This window comes from Mus caroli, chromosome 3, assembly GCF_900094665.2.
Source record: "Mus caroli chromosome 3, CAROLI_EIJ_v1.1, whole genome shotgun sequence".
NCBI classification, from domain to species: domain Eukaryota; kingdom Metazoa; phylum Chordata; class Mammalia; order Rodentia; family Muridae; genus Mus; species Mus caroli.
Genome location: NC_034572.1, coordinates 90,625,105 through 90,643,403, shown reverse-complemented (window position 1 = coordinate 90,643,403; position 18,299 = coordinate 90,625,105). Strand labels below are relative to the sequence as shown.

At 48.5% G+C, this 18,299-nt stretch overlaps 2 protein-coding genes across 5 annotated transcripts in view; one reads left to right on the top strand and one right to left on the bottom strand.

The window, feature by feature from the left end:
• Positions 1-427: 427 nt before the first annotated feature.
• Ankrd34a (ankyrin repeat domain 34A) lies at positions 428-3,730 on the bottom strand. Its single transcript, XM_021159157.2, has 2 exons — positions 3,405-3,730; positions 428-2,841 (listed from the first exon to the last, which is right to left on the bottom strand). The coding sequence occupies exon 2, from the start codon at positions 2,723-2,725 to the stop codon at positions 1,238-1,240; it is 1,488 nt and encodes a 495-aa protein (XP_021014816.1). The 5' UTR covers positions 2,726-2,841; positions 3,405-3,730; the 3' UTR covers positions 428-1,237.
• Polr3gl (RNA polymerase III subunit G like) overlaps positions 2,838-18,299 on the top strand; it is an 18,619-nt gene continuing 3,157 nt past the window's right edge. The window contains exons 1-3 of one of the 4 annotated variants that reach the window (XM_029475421.1): positions 2,838-2,936; positions 16,940-17,108; positions 17,410-17,539. In XM_029475421.1, coding sequence (XP_029331281.1) covers positions 16,983-17,108; positions 17,410-17,539 — 256 coding nt within the window. In that variant the 5' untranslated portion in view covers positions 2,838-2,936; positions 16,940-16,982. Of the gene's footprint in view, positions 2,937-5,798; positions 5,897-11,100; positions 12,428-16,939; positions 17,109-17,409; positions 17,540-18,299 lie in introns of those variants that run through there. The other 3 variants (XM_021158545.2, XM_021158546.2, XM_021158547.2) reach the window with 3 other exon arrangements.

The following is an 18,299-nucleotide window of genomic DNA, read 5'->3' as shown; positions in this document are numbered from 1 at the left end:
ACTAGTCCCACCTCCTCTCCTACGGTTGGCTAAGAGACCTGGGACTATGGAGGTTAGAAGAAAATGAATAAAGGCACACCTGGTGAAATGAAATTAAACCCTGCATTTAAAACAACAACAAAACCTGTGTGATCAAGATGTAGGAAGTAGCATCTGCTTATGGAGAAGAGGGGCAGTAAGAATCTTAAATCATTAAGCATGGGGAGGCTAGGGGGGAGGCCCACCAAATGCCTTAAAACCTCAGAATACAGGGCCCATTTGCCTTTTCTTCTACAACCACTACTGGTCAGTTGGTCTCCTGGAAAGAAGGTAGCTGCAGCCTCTAGATTGGCTCCCTGAGTAGTTGTGACTGTAAGCCTCACCCTCCCATGCCCTCTCTCTTCAGCCCCCTCCCAGCCCACACCTTCAGGCAGCAGTGACGAAACAGACTTCTGAACACATTTATTTGACATGTCAAGTGGTAAGAGGACTGACTTAGGCTTGCTCCCCACTTCTACCTGTGGGGGGTTGTTCATAAGCTCAGACACACAGAAGAGCAACTTTGAGCCCATGACCTACCCCTGGGGTAAACGACAATCTGGAGTGGTATATGTGTTGGGGGGGGGGCACAGGGAGGGAATAAAAAGCAGGAAACTGAGAAGTGGAGAGCATGGAAGGCAGCAACAGAAGTGAGATTGGGAGCTGCTTCGGGAACCCCAAGAACAGTGAAGAAGACATCCTGAAAAGCGGATGGGAGCAGGGTGTGAACAAGGAGCCAGGCATGAAGAAGCAAGGCCTGCAGAATGGGGTGAGATAGTCATGAAGAGAAAGCAGACTGTGCGAGGGGATGCTAAGCCACGCTGCAGGGCACACAGGGAAAGCAAGGGTTCTTCAGGAGGGGCAAAGATACAGGAGACCAACCATGAGTGGGGGCTCCCTGCTGCTTCGGAACAAATGTGAGTCTGGGACCCTAGCACAAGTGGTCCTCTGTTGGTGTGCTGTGCCTATGGGTCCCCAAGTAATCCCATGTACTTGTGACATGACCAGGGCACGATTGCGTGGGTCTACACACCCGGTAAACACAGTATTTATCCTTCTCGTTAGTAAGTGTACTGTACTTGTGGACAGACACATGCTTACCCATGTGTGCGTGCACAGTGCCAGGAGCACATGCAAGAGATCCCGTGTCCGAGGTATCAGCTGGTTCTCCCTCTATCAGGGTACTGACCCTCCCCCTCCTTGGCGCCCCTCATTTCCTTCAGCGCCCGGGTTCCCCAGGCCCGCCTAGACTCTGAAACCCCCCTAGCAGGCGAATCTGCTCAGTCTGCATGGAGTGGCGTCTCACCAACTTGCGCTTGGTCCTGGGAGACCCAGGTGCCCCAGAGGATGGAGGGGCAGGCAGTGAGGGTGCCCGACCTCCGGGTTGGGGACGAATGTCGGGGATGGGAGGGTGGGGACTGACGTTGAGAGGAGGCAAGAAACCCGGTCGTGTTTGCGAGATGTGGTCCAGGAGCAAGGTCCCGGATCCCCTTCTTTCTAACAGCCCTGGACTCCGCCTCCGTCCGCTCAGCGGGGATACAGCCCCTGGCAGACTTTCCTGGGACTGGCGTGGGGAGGAAATTGAGCCCGCTGGAGGGAGGGTCAGCGGAGAGGCGCTGTATCGCCGGCGCTCCAGGGATAACCGGCTGGACTCGGGGGAGTCAGGGCAAAAATGTCCAGGGGTGTCGAGCTCCACTGGCTCCATGCGGCTCAGTTTTTGCCTTAGCCCTGAAGGAAGACCAGACTCCTGAGCCTCGGGCGCAGTGTTTCGGCGCGAGAGAGGACCCCCACCCGTCACTTTCTCCGCCCATGGGGGCGGGTCCTCCGGGCCTTCGGTGCTGTGACGCCGAGAAAGACGCGGTCTCCCGGTCAGGGTCAAGCCATTGAATTCAGCAGCCAGACGCTCCAAACCGGGCCTCCCTTCTGCAGGAGGGACCGGTTGAGGAGGAGCCACAAGGCCCCAGGGCTCGGAATTGAGCCTTTTGAGTGGTTTTGGAGGATGCCGAGGTGGCTTGGGGAGAGGCTCGGAAGGGGAAGGGTCATCAGGGGGCTTGGGAAGAGGAAATTCAAAAATGTCTCTTTTCTCCTCTTCTTCCTGGGCGCGAGGGGATAACAACCCGCGTCCTCCTCCTGCAGTCTGCAGTTGGACTTCTGAAGGCGATGTGCAGACCCCTGGACTAGGAGGAGCGGGTGCAGGGTCCTCTACCCCCGGGGACGGTGGGGAGTTAAGATACTGCCTGGTCTTCTTGGTGCCCGAGGGCGAGGTATCCGTGGTTATGATGATGACCTCCGTGCCCTTGGCCTTGCAGGCGTCCAGCAGTGTGGCAAGGGTCTCGCGGTCCCCCCGGTCCAGGGCGTGGACAAGCGCCGAGGCGCCAGCGTGGTCTCGAACTGAGGGGTCTGCGCCGTGGGCAAGGAGCAGAGAGGCCACTGCGGCTCCCCCACCCCCGGCGCAAGCATGCATCAGCGCGGTACGTCCTAAACGGTCTGCGATGTTGGGATCCGCGCCTTGCTCCAAGAGATAGCGTACCATGCGCGCCTTGTTCTGAGGGTCGTCGTAACGGGCCCTACAGGCCGCCATTAGCGCAGTCTCCCCCTGGGCATCACCCTCATTCACGTAGGCTCCTCCCTCCAGAAGCAAACGGGCCAAGCGTAGCTTACCCTGTCCCACAGCCCGAAGAAGAGCGTGGCCCTCGGTGTGCAGCATAGCTGCGGCTCGAGCAAAAACACCGATGGAGCCGGGACTGGGACCTGCCGAAGATATCTAGGAGTATGGGGGTGGTGGTTGGGAGAGGCCTAAAGTCTCGGTAGTGAAGCCTATCCCTGTGAAAGAGAGAGAGAGAGAGAGAGCTCATTGACAGGCTCAGCAGGGAAACTGAGGCACCGATGAACGCACCTGATGTATGACGGGGGAGGGGGTAAGTGCACAGTCTTTTCTTTTGACTTCTGTCTTTGAGCGGTCCCATCCCCCCCCCCCCGCACACTCATGCCAAAGGAGGTGGGAAGGGTGCACCACCCGCACTGAAGGATGAGAGCTCGTGCATATACGTACATGCACGCGCACAGATATTCCCACCCCCCACTCGCACCCCACGGCTTATCAGACCTTTCCAACATCCCCCTTTTCTTATCCACACTTGGAATCCCCCTCTCTAGGATACTGAACGCCACCCACCCACACACATGCACCCGTACAGTCATACACATATTTCTATTCCTAACCTCTTTTAGATTGCCACATCCCCAAAAACTGAGGGGGGGGGGAGAAGCAGATTGCAATTGGGACCTAAAGGAGTGGAGGAAGAAGTGGGGTTTCTTTTGCCTTTGCTATGTTCCCCATTGCTCCTTGTTCTTCCCCCTCCCAGCCTGTACCCCCAAATAGATACCTGAATGTCCGCATAATCTCTGCCTGGCCAGGATTGAGGCCGGGGCCATGGGGGCCTCTGGGTTGGAGGAGCCGGGTACCTGGGGGCCCACATGGCGTGGGGGGGTACCCGGATTCCCTTGGTGTCAGTATCTGCGCCCCAGCGCTGGATCCTGGTCCCTCCTCCCGGTGCGCCCCGGGCACAGCGCCGGCTCCGGAGGAGAGAAGGGGGGCGGAGCTCTTCTGTGCTATTTATAGCCCAGTCTCTGCGGGTGGGGGCGTCCGGCACCAAGCCGCTCCCCACCCCCATGCGCACACATATAAACCTATAAACCCCTAAGGGGGAAAAAAGCACCTAGCGCCTCCAATCTTGACTTCCCATTCTTATCCCACCTCCCCAGCCCAAACAAACCTAAGCGCTCCTTAGGGGACTCTCCCACGACCCATTCAGGAACCATCCAGATTCTTCGTTGATCTTCAACAGATCTCCATGAGCTTCGGTATGCCAGACCTGACTGCCACACACGGCATATGGCACACTGCAGAAGGGTGTAGGGAGGCGGTTGGGATCTGCAGCGGCGTCCACACAGAGCAGAGAGGCAGGAGATGTGGCTCCCTTCCCGTAGTTTAAATATCAGGGAAAGTATAGTCTGGAATCAGACAGCAGTCTATCCCCGCTGCAACCCTTTCAAACATCACACACCATAGAGACACTTGGATCTCATTTCCCTTGGGTCCCATTAGGAATGTAAGGAAGGTGGTTTTCCCAGGGAATTTTTAGGGCAAGGGGCCGTCCCAAATTCCCTCTTTACAATATTTTAAGGGGTGTGCATAGGAGGTAGAAAAAGGCAGAGTGATGACCGGACCCTGTTGCACAGATGCGTTCATTACATCTCTACTCCCTTAGACTCATTCTTCCCTCTCCCTTGAAGGTCCCTGCCTGAATCACTTGTCTCTTCCTATCTGTTGCTCACTGCCTCTGCCTCTCTGTGCCACCTGCCCTGTCTCCATGGTTACCAAGGCTTCCATCTGCATAGTTTAGCGATGAGTTTGTGTCCAGCTGGAAGGTACCAAGGAAAGTGGGGGCATCGGATGGGTATTAAGGGTTTGGAAAGCTCACCGAGGATCCTAGAGGACTCAAATGGTGGACGCCACCAGGTACAGATACAAAAAGTCTCGTTCCTGGGAAAGGAGGAGAAGCAGCCGGAGGGAAATCACCCACTTTTACTAGCTATTGATGTGTGCCGAGAGCTGAGCATACATACATCATCTCCCACCTTCACAACTCATATGAGGGGGGCACTATTGTCTTCCTGCAACAAATGATAATGAGGTTAAGCAAGTTCCCCCAAAGCGCTACCGCTATGTTTTTATACTATTCCAAAAACGGAGTATGTGTCATCCACACGCAACTTCCCAGTCTAGAGGCCATTTTCTCTGACCTCTGTCATATTCTTGTTGACTGACTCCTAGTTTTACATCCATCCTGAAGTATTTCCCTTTACTTCTACTCTGTAAAAGAATGACTCTTTCTATTCTGCCCTCTTCCCTTGAAGGGGCTTGAAGGGCAGTGGAAAGTGCAGAAAGAAAAAACCCACTGGGTTCTTGTCTTCTCTCCCCAATTACTGCTCTGGTCCCAAGCGCCCTTCTCTCCCTCACTTCTCAGACACCGCAACAATCTGCATTTGGGGCCTGAGTTTGGTAGCAGAGTCAAGAATATCAAGAGTTCAAGGCCAGCCTAGACTGGGTAGCCAGACCCTGCCTTTAGAAAAAAAAAATCTTTTAAAGATTATTTATTGGTAGTGCTGGTGACTGAGGAAGAATAATAAAGAGGGACTGTGTGTGTGTGTGAGATGGTGGTGTGTGTGTGTGTGTGATGGCCTATATATAAAGGAAGAATAATAAAGAGGGAGTGTGTGTGTGAGAGATGGTGGTGGTGGTGGTGTGTGTGTGTGTGTGTGTGTGTGTGTGTGTGTGATGGTGATGTGTGGTGGTGGTGGTGGTGGTGGTGGTGGTGGTGGTGGTGGTGGTGGTGTGTGTGTGTGTGTGTGTGTGTGTGTGATGGCCTAAGCCAGAAGAGGGCGCTGGAGTCCGGTAGTTGGGAACCTCCTGGTGTGTTTCTGGGAACTCCTGCAGGCACAGCTGTTAACAGATGAGCAATCTGGTTTCTCTAACCCATGGCTACATTTCCCAGCAGCGGTTCTCCTCTTCTGGCTCTGCCACGTGTCTGGATGAGCTCTGAGTAGCAGGTCATCTTAGCCGTCTTGTTCGGTCTGGGCTAAAGAGGTGAATTCTGCAGCCCCAGGTCTCAGCGCGCGCCACTTCCCAAGCCTTAGTTCCGGTTAAGCTCGCTCCCTCCTCCTTCCCTCCTCGCCCGCCTCCGCTCTCGTCGATTGGTCAGGAAAACCCACCAATGGAGAGCTCGGGGAGGCGGGCCTAGAACGAGGGCTGGAAGAAGAAAAGCAAATTTCAAGTTGGCGGCTGCGTGGGCCCTGAGTGGGGGAGGGACGGCAGGTAAGGCTTCGACCTGGTGGCTCTGACCCGGTTTGGTTCGGTACTTCCCGAATTAGTCCCTCGGCGCCAACAGCGACGTAGATAACGCTTTCTGTCAGCCTGTTGGATCAGCCCCCTTCTAAATCCCTCCCCTTTTTCCCGGGCTCTCACTGATGTCTTGACTGTATGCCGGAGACAGCTTGCTGTCGCGCCTGGGGACAGATATTAAAGCAGGAGAGGAAGGTTCATTCTTGTAGCTCAGACTCTTCTATGGTATCAGCTTCTCCCGCACCCATTAACGTAACATTAGCCCCCTGTCAAGAGCCTGACAGATTATTACCTTATTATTATTACCTATCAAGTCAACTGAACCGCTACCCTTTACCCACCACTTTCCTAGACCACCGTGAAGAATTTATTGATCCCCGACCTGACAATGTCCGATTATCACTATTGGAATCTCTTTAATTTTTAAAATTACATTATTTGTGTGTGTGGGGGGGTACGTACAAGCCATGGCTTGCGCAAGGAGGTCAGAGGACAACTTGAGCTAGTCAGCCTGTTTCCTGTACACTTGGCAACAAGAGTATTTACCATCTCACGAGGCTGACTTTTTCCATCCCTCCCATGCTTTTATCGGCAGACTCTTGCTATGTAGCTTATACTGGCCTCCAGTTTGCATTCCCCCTGCCACAGTACCCCCGGTGTTAGGATTGCATGTTCTCTTTCACACTTTCTATTCTATGAACGGAAGGTTTGGTGGGACAGATTGGGGTACTTAATACATTGTGTTCAATAAGCGTTAATCGAGTGGAATTGATTTGTGGGAACCAGTGCTCTTGTCAAGGAGGACAAACTTAAACTCCTGATATAATTAGGGAGCAATAAAAGACAACATATTATATAATTAGGGGTCTTTGAATTGGTGGTTTATTGCATTAATGTTTTATAGTTATTCTCAGACCAGAGAAGGAAAACAACAAAAAGAGCCAGAAGGGAGTCTTTGTGACTCACAGAGTCTGTAGACAATGTTCAAACGACAGATATTTACTGAGACCCTACTACACACCAGACACAGTGCTAGACAACAGGGATCACAGCGAACCCTCTGGTAACATCTATTCAATAAATTGTTGTTTAGTATGTGGGAAAATATTTTTGAAACCAGTTCTTTCTATGCAGGGCAAACAGGCTGGCCTCCAACTTATGATCCTCTTGCCTCAGCCTTTCTGGGATAACAGGCTTGTACCACTACACCCCAAATAAGCTTTTTTCTTTTAAATTGAGAAACGTGAATCTGGTCTTACAAATGCTGAGCATTCATTCTGCCCCTGAGCTACACCCCTTGCTCTGAAACAGCATCTTTAGGAAGAGAACTCACTAGCTCTTTTCAGGTCGGTCCACTATTTCACTTTTTCCTTTGTATTTATTCAACTTAAACTTATTTATTATTAGTGGGCCTGGGTGGAGTGTGTACCATGGTGCATATGTGGAGGTTAGAGGAAAGAAGTATATTCTACAGGCTGGCCCCAAACTCACCATGGAGCCAAAGATGAATTCAAATTTCTGAATGACAGGCTTGGCCCAAGGCTTTCTGCTAAGCAAGTTTGTTGTTGTTGTTGCTTCTGAGGGTTTGCTTATCTTCTTTAACTGGGGATTGAATTGAGGACCTCGTGATTTGCTAAGTAGGGGTTCTACCACTGAGCTCTAGCACCCACTAGTCCTCTGAATTCTTGTGTGTGGGCGTTTTGTCTGCATGTGAGTCTTTGTACCACTTGTGTGCTTGAAACCCTCAGAAGGCAGAGAAGGGTGTTGGATTCCCTGGGACGGGTTACAGACAGCTGTGAGTCACTGTGTGGGTCCCGGGGAATCGTCTGGGAGAGCAGCCAGTGCTCTGAGCCACTGAACCATTCTCCAGATTTCCCCTGCGTTCTTGAAAACGAAGCATCCTTTTTACTTGTTAATTGTAGGATATACATTTATTCCACACAACTTTCAAACACATAGTAATATAAGAGTGTGCATTATTTCATAGCCCTAAGGTAATAATGATTGTAATTAGTATTTTACAACTTTAAACTTTATTGTTATTTTATGTACTTGTACACTGGTGCCACGGCATGCATGTCAGCGTCAGAGGACAGCTTTGTAAGGTTATGTCTCCCTTGTACCTTACGTGGTTCCAGGGATGGGACTCAGGTTCTTGGACTGGCACTGAATTTATCTGCTGAGCCATCTTGCCTGCCCCTGATACTAGTATTTAGACATATGTACTCTCAGTTTATTCTGTATATATGCATAACTTTTTGTTTTATAAGTAAATAGAGCCACACTATAAATTCAATTTTGTATCAAGAATGAAAACATTAAAAAACAACAACAGATAAATATGACTTTATATTGTATTCTCCTTCACCCCTAAACACTCCATATTATTAACCTCCTCCCTTGAAAATGGCTTGTTTGGGGTTTTTTTGTTATTTGTTCTGGGTTTCGTTGTTGTTGTTGGGTTTTGCTTTTTTAAAGATGCACTTATTATATTTATGTGAGTACACTGTAGCTGTTTTTCAGACACCCGAAGAGGGCATCAGATCCTATTACAGATGGTTGTGAGCCACCATGTGGTTGCTGGGAGTTGAACTCAGGACCTCTGGAAGAGCACTGACTGCTCTTAACCCCTGAGCCATCTCTCCAGCCCATTGTTTTGTTTTGGTTTGGTTTTTGGTTTTTCAAGACAGGATTTCTCTGTGTAGCCTTGGCTGTCCTGGAACTGGCTCTGTAGACCAGGTTGGCCTGGAACTCTAGATTTCTGTCTGCTTCTGCCTCCTGAGTACTGGGATTAAAGGCACCCTGAACCACTGTCAGGCTGTTTTTGGTTTGTGGTTTTTATCATCTATTATTAGACCACTTATGTCATTTCAGAATTTGTTGTTTGAAACAAGGTTTCACTATGTAGCCCAGGCTGACCTGGAACTTCATAGATACCTCAGACTGACCACTTTCTGTCTGCCTTAGCCTCCTTGAGGTGTGAGTCACCATGTCTAGTTTATTTCAGAACTTTTGCTGCCACAAATAGCTCGTTAGCAAACATTGTGATACTTTTATTGCAGAATATGTGACTATTTAGGATAGATTTTTAACAGTAGGATTTGTAGATTAAGAATAAAAACCCAACCTGCTAGTGGTGGTGCGCGCCTTTAATCCCAGCACTTGGGAGGCAGAGGCAGGTGGATTTCTGAGTTTGAGGCCAGCCTGGTCTACAGAGTGAGTTCCAGGACAGCCAGGGCNCTCTCTCTCTCTCTCTCTCTCTCTCTCTCTCTCTCTCTCTCTCTGTATAAGGACAATTGCAAGAGTTGGCTCTGAGGCTGGGCAGTAGTGGCCTTTAATCCCAGCATTTGGGAGGCAGAGGCAGGTGGATTTCTGAGTTTGAGGCCAGCCTGGTCTACAGAGTGAGTTCCAGGACAGCCAGGGCTACACAGAGAAACTCTGTCTCGGAAAAAAAAACAAAAAACCCAAACAAACAAACAAAAACAAACAAACAAACAACAACAACAAACAACTCAAGAGATTCTTTAGTCTTCCCTTGGAGGTGTGCTTCTGTTTTAGTTGGCTTCCTATTGTTAAGGTAAAACACTAGGAAAGCCTTTGTTAAGGGAGGGTTTATTTGGTTTACACTTCCCAGTCAGTCTTTGATAAGGGAAGCAGAGGCAGGAACCTGAAGGCAGGAACTGAAGCAGAGGCCATGGAGGAGATGGAGGAGAGCTGCTGACTGACTGCTCTTTAGTGCTTTCTCAGCTTCTTTTCCAGACAGAGCAAGACTGTCTGCTCAGTGGTGGCACCCCTCACAGCAGACTGTGCCCTCCCACACCAATCATTCATCAAGAAAATGCCCCACAAACTTGCCCACAGGCCCATCTGATGGAGTCATTTTCCCAATTAAGGTTCCTTCTTCCCAGATGGCCCTTGCTTGCATCAGTTTGACAGAAAGCTACCCAGCACAGCCAATGTCCATCTGAAGGAAATCTCACCACAGCCTGATTATAATTGTTTAACTTTCTGTTAGTTCCTTATTAGGTAGAAAAATGGTTTTATCAGGCCAGGGAGATTGCTCAATCCATAATACCTGGGTTCATTTCCATGGAACCTATGTTAAAGCAGGGCAGATGTGGAGGCCTGAGCTGTCATTCCAGCACTCCTATGGTGAGATGGGAGGTGGAGACTTGGCGTTGGGGGGGGTGGGGGGTGGTATACTAGAGAAGCTCTCAGGCCAGCTGTGGCAAGCAAGAAAGAGCTCGCCTGTAAAACCAACCAGGAGGTGAAGACCAACACTCAAAGTTGTCCTCTGACCTCCACAAACGTCAAACACTCGAACATGGGTGAATTATACACACACACATACACAGGTAAAAGTAACTTTTATTCACCTGAATAATTGTTGTCTCAGAGGTGTACTGCCTCTGTCTGCTATCTAGGGCTAGTCCTGGAAGCTTCTAGCCTGCCACTCAATTAGACATCACTCTCAAACATGGGTGCTTCCTTCTACAAACTAAGCTTACCTTCACTGTTTGGGATTAAAGATGAGTTCTAAAGTTGTGGCCACACAGCCAGAGGGGTTAGAGGTGTATAAGGGCTGAGCCACCCCCTAACTGGAAACAGGTTCAAAAGCCTGTAACATATATACATACATACACACATACATGCATATATACAATTATATTTTTTAAAAGCAGAGGCTCAGTGATTGGAGGGTATACTGTTCTCATTTCTATTTCCCAGCACCCATCTGCAAGTGCAGCTGCAGGGGACCTCAGGCCTCCACATGCAACTCACATGCAACACCCACAAACACACAATACACATGGTCTGTAATTAAAATGAATATAAAATTTGAAAGAAGGAAAGAGACCAAGTATGGTTTTAACTCTAGCACTTGGATGGCAGAAGCAGGCAGATCTCTGAGTCTGAGGCCAGCCTGGTCTACATAGTGAGTTCTAGGACAGCCAGCACTATGTAGAGAGCCTGTCTCAAATAACTAACTAACTAACTAACTAACTAAATATTTTAAAGTAGCTTTATCAACCATTCTTTTGTCAATTTTCTGTTCATATTCTTTGTCATTTTTTGTTGTTGTCTATCTGGTTTGAGTCAGCGTTTTCCTATGTACCCGTATGCAGAACAGGCTGGCTTTGAACTCACAGAGATCTGCCTGCCTTTGCCACAAGTGCTAGGATTAAAGGCAATAGACGCCGTGTCCAGCCTTTGTTCTTTTTGTTTTATTTATTTACTTATTGACAGATAGTAGCTTAGGCTTGTCTAGAGTTTGCAGTCCCCCGTCTCCGTTTTTCTGGAGCTGGAATTACAGGCATGTTCCACATGCCCCTCTTACTTGCTGTTTTTTCCCCTCTAGTGTTAGGGATTGGTCCTGGGGGCTTGCTCCTCTTGGGGAAGGGCTCTGTCATGGAGCCACATCTCCAGCTATCATCTCTCCTGGGGGGAGAGGATGGTTTTCTCCCATTTAGATCTCCAAGAGTTCTGACACAGGACTGACTTCTTAACTTATTAGAAATAGAGGACCAGAGTGCCCATGGCCGGTCTCCATCACCTCCTCAAGGGGCCTCATTCGTGCTCTTAGTTAGAAGCTCACAGGTCTGCCAGAATATAAATTCCATGCAGGAGGCACCAGGGGTGCACAGGAGTCTCGTTATTGTTTAGTTTTGTCCATTTTACTCTCAGCTTTATCCACAGCATTCAGCATTGGTGTGGTTGTTTGAATGAGCACGGCTCCCCAGAGACTCATCTATTTGGAGGCTTTGTCCCCAGCTGGTGGAACTGTTTGGGAAGGATAGGGGAGGTGTGGCCTTGTTGCAGGAGGTGTGCCACTGGGGGTGGGCTTTGAGGTTTCCAAAGCCCTCATTGTTCCTGGTTAGCTAGTGCTTTCTCTGCCTCATGCCTGTGGATGAGGTGTGAGCTCTTAGCTATGCTTCTGTGCAGTGCCTTCCTGCTGCGTCCCTGCCATGATAGTCATAGACTCATCCTCCGAAACTGTAAGCCCCCAATAAACTCTTCTAGGAGTTTCCCTGGTCATGGTGTCTTTGGGAAGGAATTTAAAAGTAACTAAGGCAATAGGTTTATTATTACTCCCATTCTAAAGACAAAGAAGAAACCAAAGTTTATGTAGCTAGGAAATGACAGAACTGAGACTTTTTGGTTGGTTGGTTGGCTGGCTGCCTGGCTGGCTGGCTGGCTGGTTGGTTGACTGCTTGGTTTCAGTGTTTTGAGCCAGGAACCCATGTTGCCCAAGGTGGCCTGGAACTCACTATGTCGCCTCTCCTGATCCTGACCCAGGTCAGCCTGCTTTCACCTCTCACGTGATCACAGGCAGGTTGTGCTCCCTCTCCTAGCTCCGCCTTCCTTAAGCTTCAGGAATCTGTTGGTGGTTTTTTGTATGTTGTGTTGAAACACGCCCGTTAGTAGCTTCTACAGTGCAAAGGAGGCATAAGTGGGCACATCTGTCCTGTGAGCGCTGGAGTGTGGGCAGATCACAGTGCACAGGTGAGCCCTGGGGAGGAGTGATGGTAACAGGAGCAGATCTGGCTCACGTTATGGGAGACTTCAGATGCCCTCCAGGATCTCCTCTTACTGTTTTTATGAGTGTATGTTAATTACATAGCAGCGGATTCTATTATGACATTTTCATAGATGGACGTCAATTATCTATGTTAAGTGTATTTCTTTTTTCTTTCTTTTTTGTTTTTGTTTTCATTTTGTTTTGTGTTTCAAGACACGGTTTCTCTGTAGCCCTGGATGTCCTAGAACTAGCTCTGTAGAGCAGGCTGGTCTCAAACTCACAGAGCTCTACCTACTTCTGCCTCTTGGGTGCTGGGATAAAAGGCATGTGTCACCACTGCCTGCCCCCGCCCCCTCGAGCGCACGCGCGTGCATATGCATGCATGCACAACAACACACACATGTGTGGTCACACACACATACATACTGTGGGATCACGCCCAGTCTTTGACTGACTGAGTGCAGTTTATCACAGGTGCTGTGAGTTCAAGGGTTCAGCCCTGTCCGTCCTCCTGTGGAGTGGGTGAGAAAGATATCCTATGTACAGCTTGACAACCAACAGTGATGTCTATACCTTGACCAGTCTTCAGAGTCACTGCTGCCTGTAACAGAAGGAAGCTCTGCTCACCAAAGCTGACAGCAGCACCCGCCCAGAATTTAGAACCCTGTGTTTATTTAGAAGGCCTCTTACAGAGTTCCAGCGGTAGCTTTCCACCTTGGTCCTTGGTCCTTTGATCTCTGTAGCCAAGAGCTTTTGAGTGTACAGTGTCATTTGTTATAATGGAAAATGGATTCATTACAGATTCTCAAGCTGAGAAGGGAAGACCAGTGCCATTTAGTGTCTGCCCACCCCCTAATGCCCAAGTTAGATAGGGTTCACCATCTCTCGGTCTGCATCTCTGGTGGTCAGGTGTGTGATGTGGGAGTCTGTGATGTTGGTTAGAGTCGGCTAAGCTCCAAGCTCGTGGCCTTTTTCTTAGCTCCTGGTTGCTCTGTGTCAGAGCAGCTGGCTTCTGCACAGTTGGAGCAGTGGGGAAGAAACCTAAGCCAGCTGTTTTTTTTTTATATATGTGAGTACACTGTCGCTGTCTTCAGACACACCAGAAGAGGGCATCAGATCCCATTACAGGTGGTTGTGAGCCACCATGTGCTTGCTGGGAATTGAACTCAGGAGCCATTTCTCCAGCCCAACATTTTCTCTCTCAATGGCAATTTTTCCCTTCTATTTTATTTTTATAATAGTAGTTAGACTCCTAACTCCTCAGATACCATCTTCTTCCTGCTAGAGATTATTAATCTTATATATGATTTTGTATATGAGATATGTAATATATTTACATTTAGTTCAATTTTTAAACTTTTACTTTATGAGAGAGAGAGAGAAAGAATCCTCTAAGTCCTCTGACCTCATCTGTCCCCTCCCCCACCTTATTGAGGCAAGGGTCTCTAACCCCTGAGCAGTGAATGTCAGGCTAGTTAGCCTCTAAACTCCCAGTGATTCTCCGTTTTCTGTTTCCCATCAGTTCTATGGATCAAACACAGGTTGTCAGCTTGCATGCCAAAGGGCCTTTGCTTGCTGAGACATGCCATTGGACCCCCTAGTTAAAATTTTAAGTCAATAATTTTATTTATTGGCTGGTCATGTTGGCATGTATCTGTAATCTTAGAACTTGGGAGGTAGAGGAGGCAGGGGGATCACAAGTTTAGAACTTTGTGTGTAGCCCAGGCTAGCCCTAGACTCCTTGGCTTGGCCGTTCTCTTTCCTCAGCACCATGAGGGCTGGGATTACAGGCTAAAGGCACAATGTGTACGTAATAATTTTCTCTTATTATAAAAAAGTATTGATATAGGAAAAATTAATACACAAACAGGAAGAAAGGAAACTACCATGAAGGTCTGTCGCCTGGAAGAAAACCACGTGACAGGGCTGGGCTTGTAGTTTGGTGACCAAAATAATGAGACAACATTTAAAAAAAATAGGTTTACAGAAAACCTGAGCAGATAGTCCCAGAGTCCCCACACGTCCCTGCACACAGTTCCCTTCATTAATGCTGTGTATCACTATAATTTGTTTCCTATAATTAGTGAACCACCAGTGATACACTGTTATATCTCAAGGCTCATTTTCCACTCAGATTTCTTCACTTTTTATATAATGGCCTTTTCATGTGTCATGATCCTATCCAAAATACCACAGCACATTCTGCCTCATCTCCTTGGGCTCCTCTGGGCTTGGACAGTTTCTCTGTGTCTTATTTTTTTGAAGTGAACTGATCAGGCGTACTGTAGGCTATCCCTTTGTTGGAAGCTGTTTCTTCAGTGACTCGTGTAGACTCAGGAGGCTTGATCATGATGATCACAGAGGTACAGGCATCATTTTGGATCTGGGACAGGCATGGAAGTCTGCACTTGGAAACTGAGACAGGAGAAATAAGTGTTCAAGGATAGCCTGGGCTCCATGAGACCTTGTCAAGGAAGGATGAAAGGAAGGGAGAAAGACGGAAGGAGGCACATGCCCCTGCAGTCTCTGCACCTCCAGACCAGAGACGACAGATTAAAAAAAGGTCACGCTCATTGTCTGCTGCACAGTTAGTTTCAGGTCTACTGGGTTACTTGAGACCCCGAATCAACAAAACAAGAGAGGAAACAAATATGTCAGTGTTCATTAAGAATACATATTGTCCAGAGTGAGTTCCAGGACAGCCAGGACTACAGAGAGAAAGCCTATCTCAAAAACAAACAAACAAACAAACAAAGAAAACCCACTCGAATTGTCCTTGTGAGTCTCTGCTATTGATGCTGATGTTGGTCACTGGCTACACTGATGTCCCTTAGAAGGTACCCCTACACTCCAACTTGTCAAAAACACGAGGAACAAAATTCCCACCCTTATGAATCAGGAATTATGTTCCTTTGCTGTTACATGGACTGTCTACATGCTTTGTTTATGTTTTAGCTTCGGCTATCTACACGGTTTATTTAGAATTCTGCATGAGACTTGTGTCTTTTCCTAGTCATTCATATTATGATGGACTCGTAGGCATTTACTTTGTACTTTGGGATTATAATCTAATATTAACTTATTTTATTTTATTGGGAGCTGAAGTGACGGTTCTGTGATTGAGAGCACTGATTGCTCTTCTAGGGGATCCAGGTTTGGTCCCAGCACCCACATCCGGCTGCTAACAACCATCTGTAACTCCAGTCTCAGGAGAAACAGTGCCCTCTTCTGGTCTTCATGGGCACTGCATTCAAATGGTGCCTGCCTGCCTGTCTGTCTATCTATCTTTTTGTCTGTCTGCCTGCAAAACACCCATACACATAAAATAAAAATAAATAAAGATCTCAAAAAATAAACAGATATGTCTGTTTTTAATTATGGGTCTGTGTGTATCGCTGTGTATACACATGAAGGCCAAAGGCACCAAACCCCCCTTCCTGGAGCTGGAGTTATAGTAAGCCCCCCATGTGAGTGATGGGAGTCAAAGTCGTGTCATCTGGAAGAGCAGTATCCCACCACTGAGACATCTCTCTAGCTGAATTGTTTTAATACTTTAAAATATTATTTACTTTTACTTATTTGTATGTGTACCGCTTATGTAAATGTGCATGGAGGCTGCGGCAGGTGTGGATTCTCCGGGAAGTAGAGTCACAGGCAGAGGGAACCACCTGATATGAGCAGAGGAACCAGACCCAGGTCCTCTGCAAGAGCATGGGATACTTTTAACCACCGAGCCATCTCTCATGTTTTAAAACATGTTTTAAAACATATTTTAAAAGTGTGTGCATGTGAGCGCAGATGCTCATGGAGGCGAGATAAGGGTATTAGATTCCCTGGAGCTGGGTTTACAGACGGCGTGAGACACCAGACACAAGTACTGGAACAAAACTCCATTCCTCTTCGAAAGCAATGCACATCTTAACCACTGAACAGTCTCTCCAGCTTTGTTTATCTTGAGACATGATCTTGCTATTTATCCCTCAGTGGCCTGGAACTCTATGTAGACCAGGCTAGCCTCAAACTGATAATCCTCTTGTCAAGTACAGGGCTCAGATTACAGGTTTGTGGTATCACTCCTAACTTAATGTTTTATTTATTTTTTAATTAATTAAGTAGTTATATTTTGTATTTATTTTGCTTTTTTTTTTTTTTTTTTGAGACAGATTTCTCTGTATAACCTTGGCTGTCCCAAAACTCATTCTGTAGTCCAGGCTGGCCTCAAACTCAAAGTAATGCCTTCCTCTGCCTCCCAAGTGCTGAAACTAAAGGTGTGTCCCTCCACTGCCTGGCACATCAAATTTTTAACTGTCACAGAAAAACGGATTGGAATGTAGCCCAAAGTAGAGTACTTGCCTAGCATGAGAAAAGCCCTGGGTTTGAACCGGGGCACAGAGGAAAACGTCACCTGCCATAGAACATCACATGATGTGCCCTGCAGCTTGGCTTCATGTCTCTTCTAGTACACTTCTTTATCTCTCTGTTTTTGTCTTTATTAGGTTTTTTCTCACTGGATCTCTGCATATCCAGGCCCCCTCCACCATGGCCAGCCGGGGTGGGGGCCGGGGCCGTGGCCGGGGCCAGTTGACCTTCAACATGGAGGCTGTGGGCATTGGGAAGGGTGATGCTTTGCCCCCACCCACTCTCCAGCCCTCTCCACTCTTTCCTGTGAGTGTCTCCCTTCCCTTCCTAAGCCTCCCATGTGAGCCCCCACTGAGCCGTGTGAGCACAGAGTCCTCCTGGCCCATCTTGAGCCATCCATCTATAGTCACACCTGCCCCACGGGCGGTGTTTTCCAGGCAAGGAAGTGTTTATCTTCACTCTTCATACCATCCACTCTCCAGCTCTCAGAATGCCCTCCTCCATCTTCTGGCCTTCCCAATCTTACTGAGAACACTGGATTTTACTTGGGGGAAAGGCCTTTTAAGGTTTTATTGTAGTGCTCCTGACTAACCACTGTACCCCTCAGCCCTTGGAGTTCCACCCAGTGCCTCTGCCAGCAGGAGAGGAGGGGGAGTATGTCCTGGCACTGAAGCAAGAGCTGCGTGGGGCCATGAGGCAGCTCCCCTACTTCATCCGGCCAGCCGTCCCCAAGAGAGGTCAGTAGAAAGGCTAGCATAAGGATTAGGGCCTTCTTCTATGGGCAGTGCCCATGCTAGCACACTCAGGGCCAGAGAGGCTCAGGAAGTTTACTGTCTAATGGAAAGAGCGTTAAATGTCCCTTCTGTGCCTGAAATGTATCACCTTATTGGAGATTTGAATTGAACCTTAATCTTGGGGCTGGTGGGACACTAAAGCATCAGAATCTTAGTTCAAATGGGGAAGTGGGGTACAAATGAATTTCCAGTTCATTAACTGGAGAGACCTTGATGCTGGGCCTCTGAGCACCCCACCTGTGCAAAGCCGTCACCCTTTCCCCAGTGAGAGCAGGAGACTGGAGACAGCGGGGCTGCTGGCAGGCTTGGGAGAATGGTTACTTGCCCTCCCTGAGAAGTATTGACAGTTGATGCTTTTCTACTGAGCCCCTGGGAGCTGAGGGCTCAAAGCTGGAAGAAGACTTGCCAAGCTAACCAGTTAGTGAGCGGGAGACAGAAGACTGAACCCTGGTTTTTATCCCAGGGTGTCCTGTCCAGTGAAGCTCACTGCTTCTCAGAAGAGGATTCTGGGCAAAGATAAGAGTAGCAACAAGGCAGGCTGGAGGAGAGGCAAGGCTGACCCGAGCTGACAGCTCTGGGCTCTGGGCTTAGAGTAAGGAGATTGATAGATAAGAGGGGCAGACCCTTAGGACAGATGTTCTAAGGTTAAAAACTCTTAACTCACGGGCTCTAATCCCCCCCACCCCCCACCCCCCACCCCCCC

Excerpts from the sequence above, each read along its gene's own strand:
- Ankrd34a (XM_021159157.2), bottom strand. The coding sequence starts at position 2,725 with ATGCTGCACACCGAGGGCCACGCTCTTCTTCGGGCTGTGGGACAGGGT.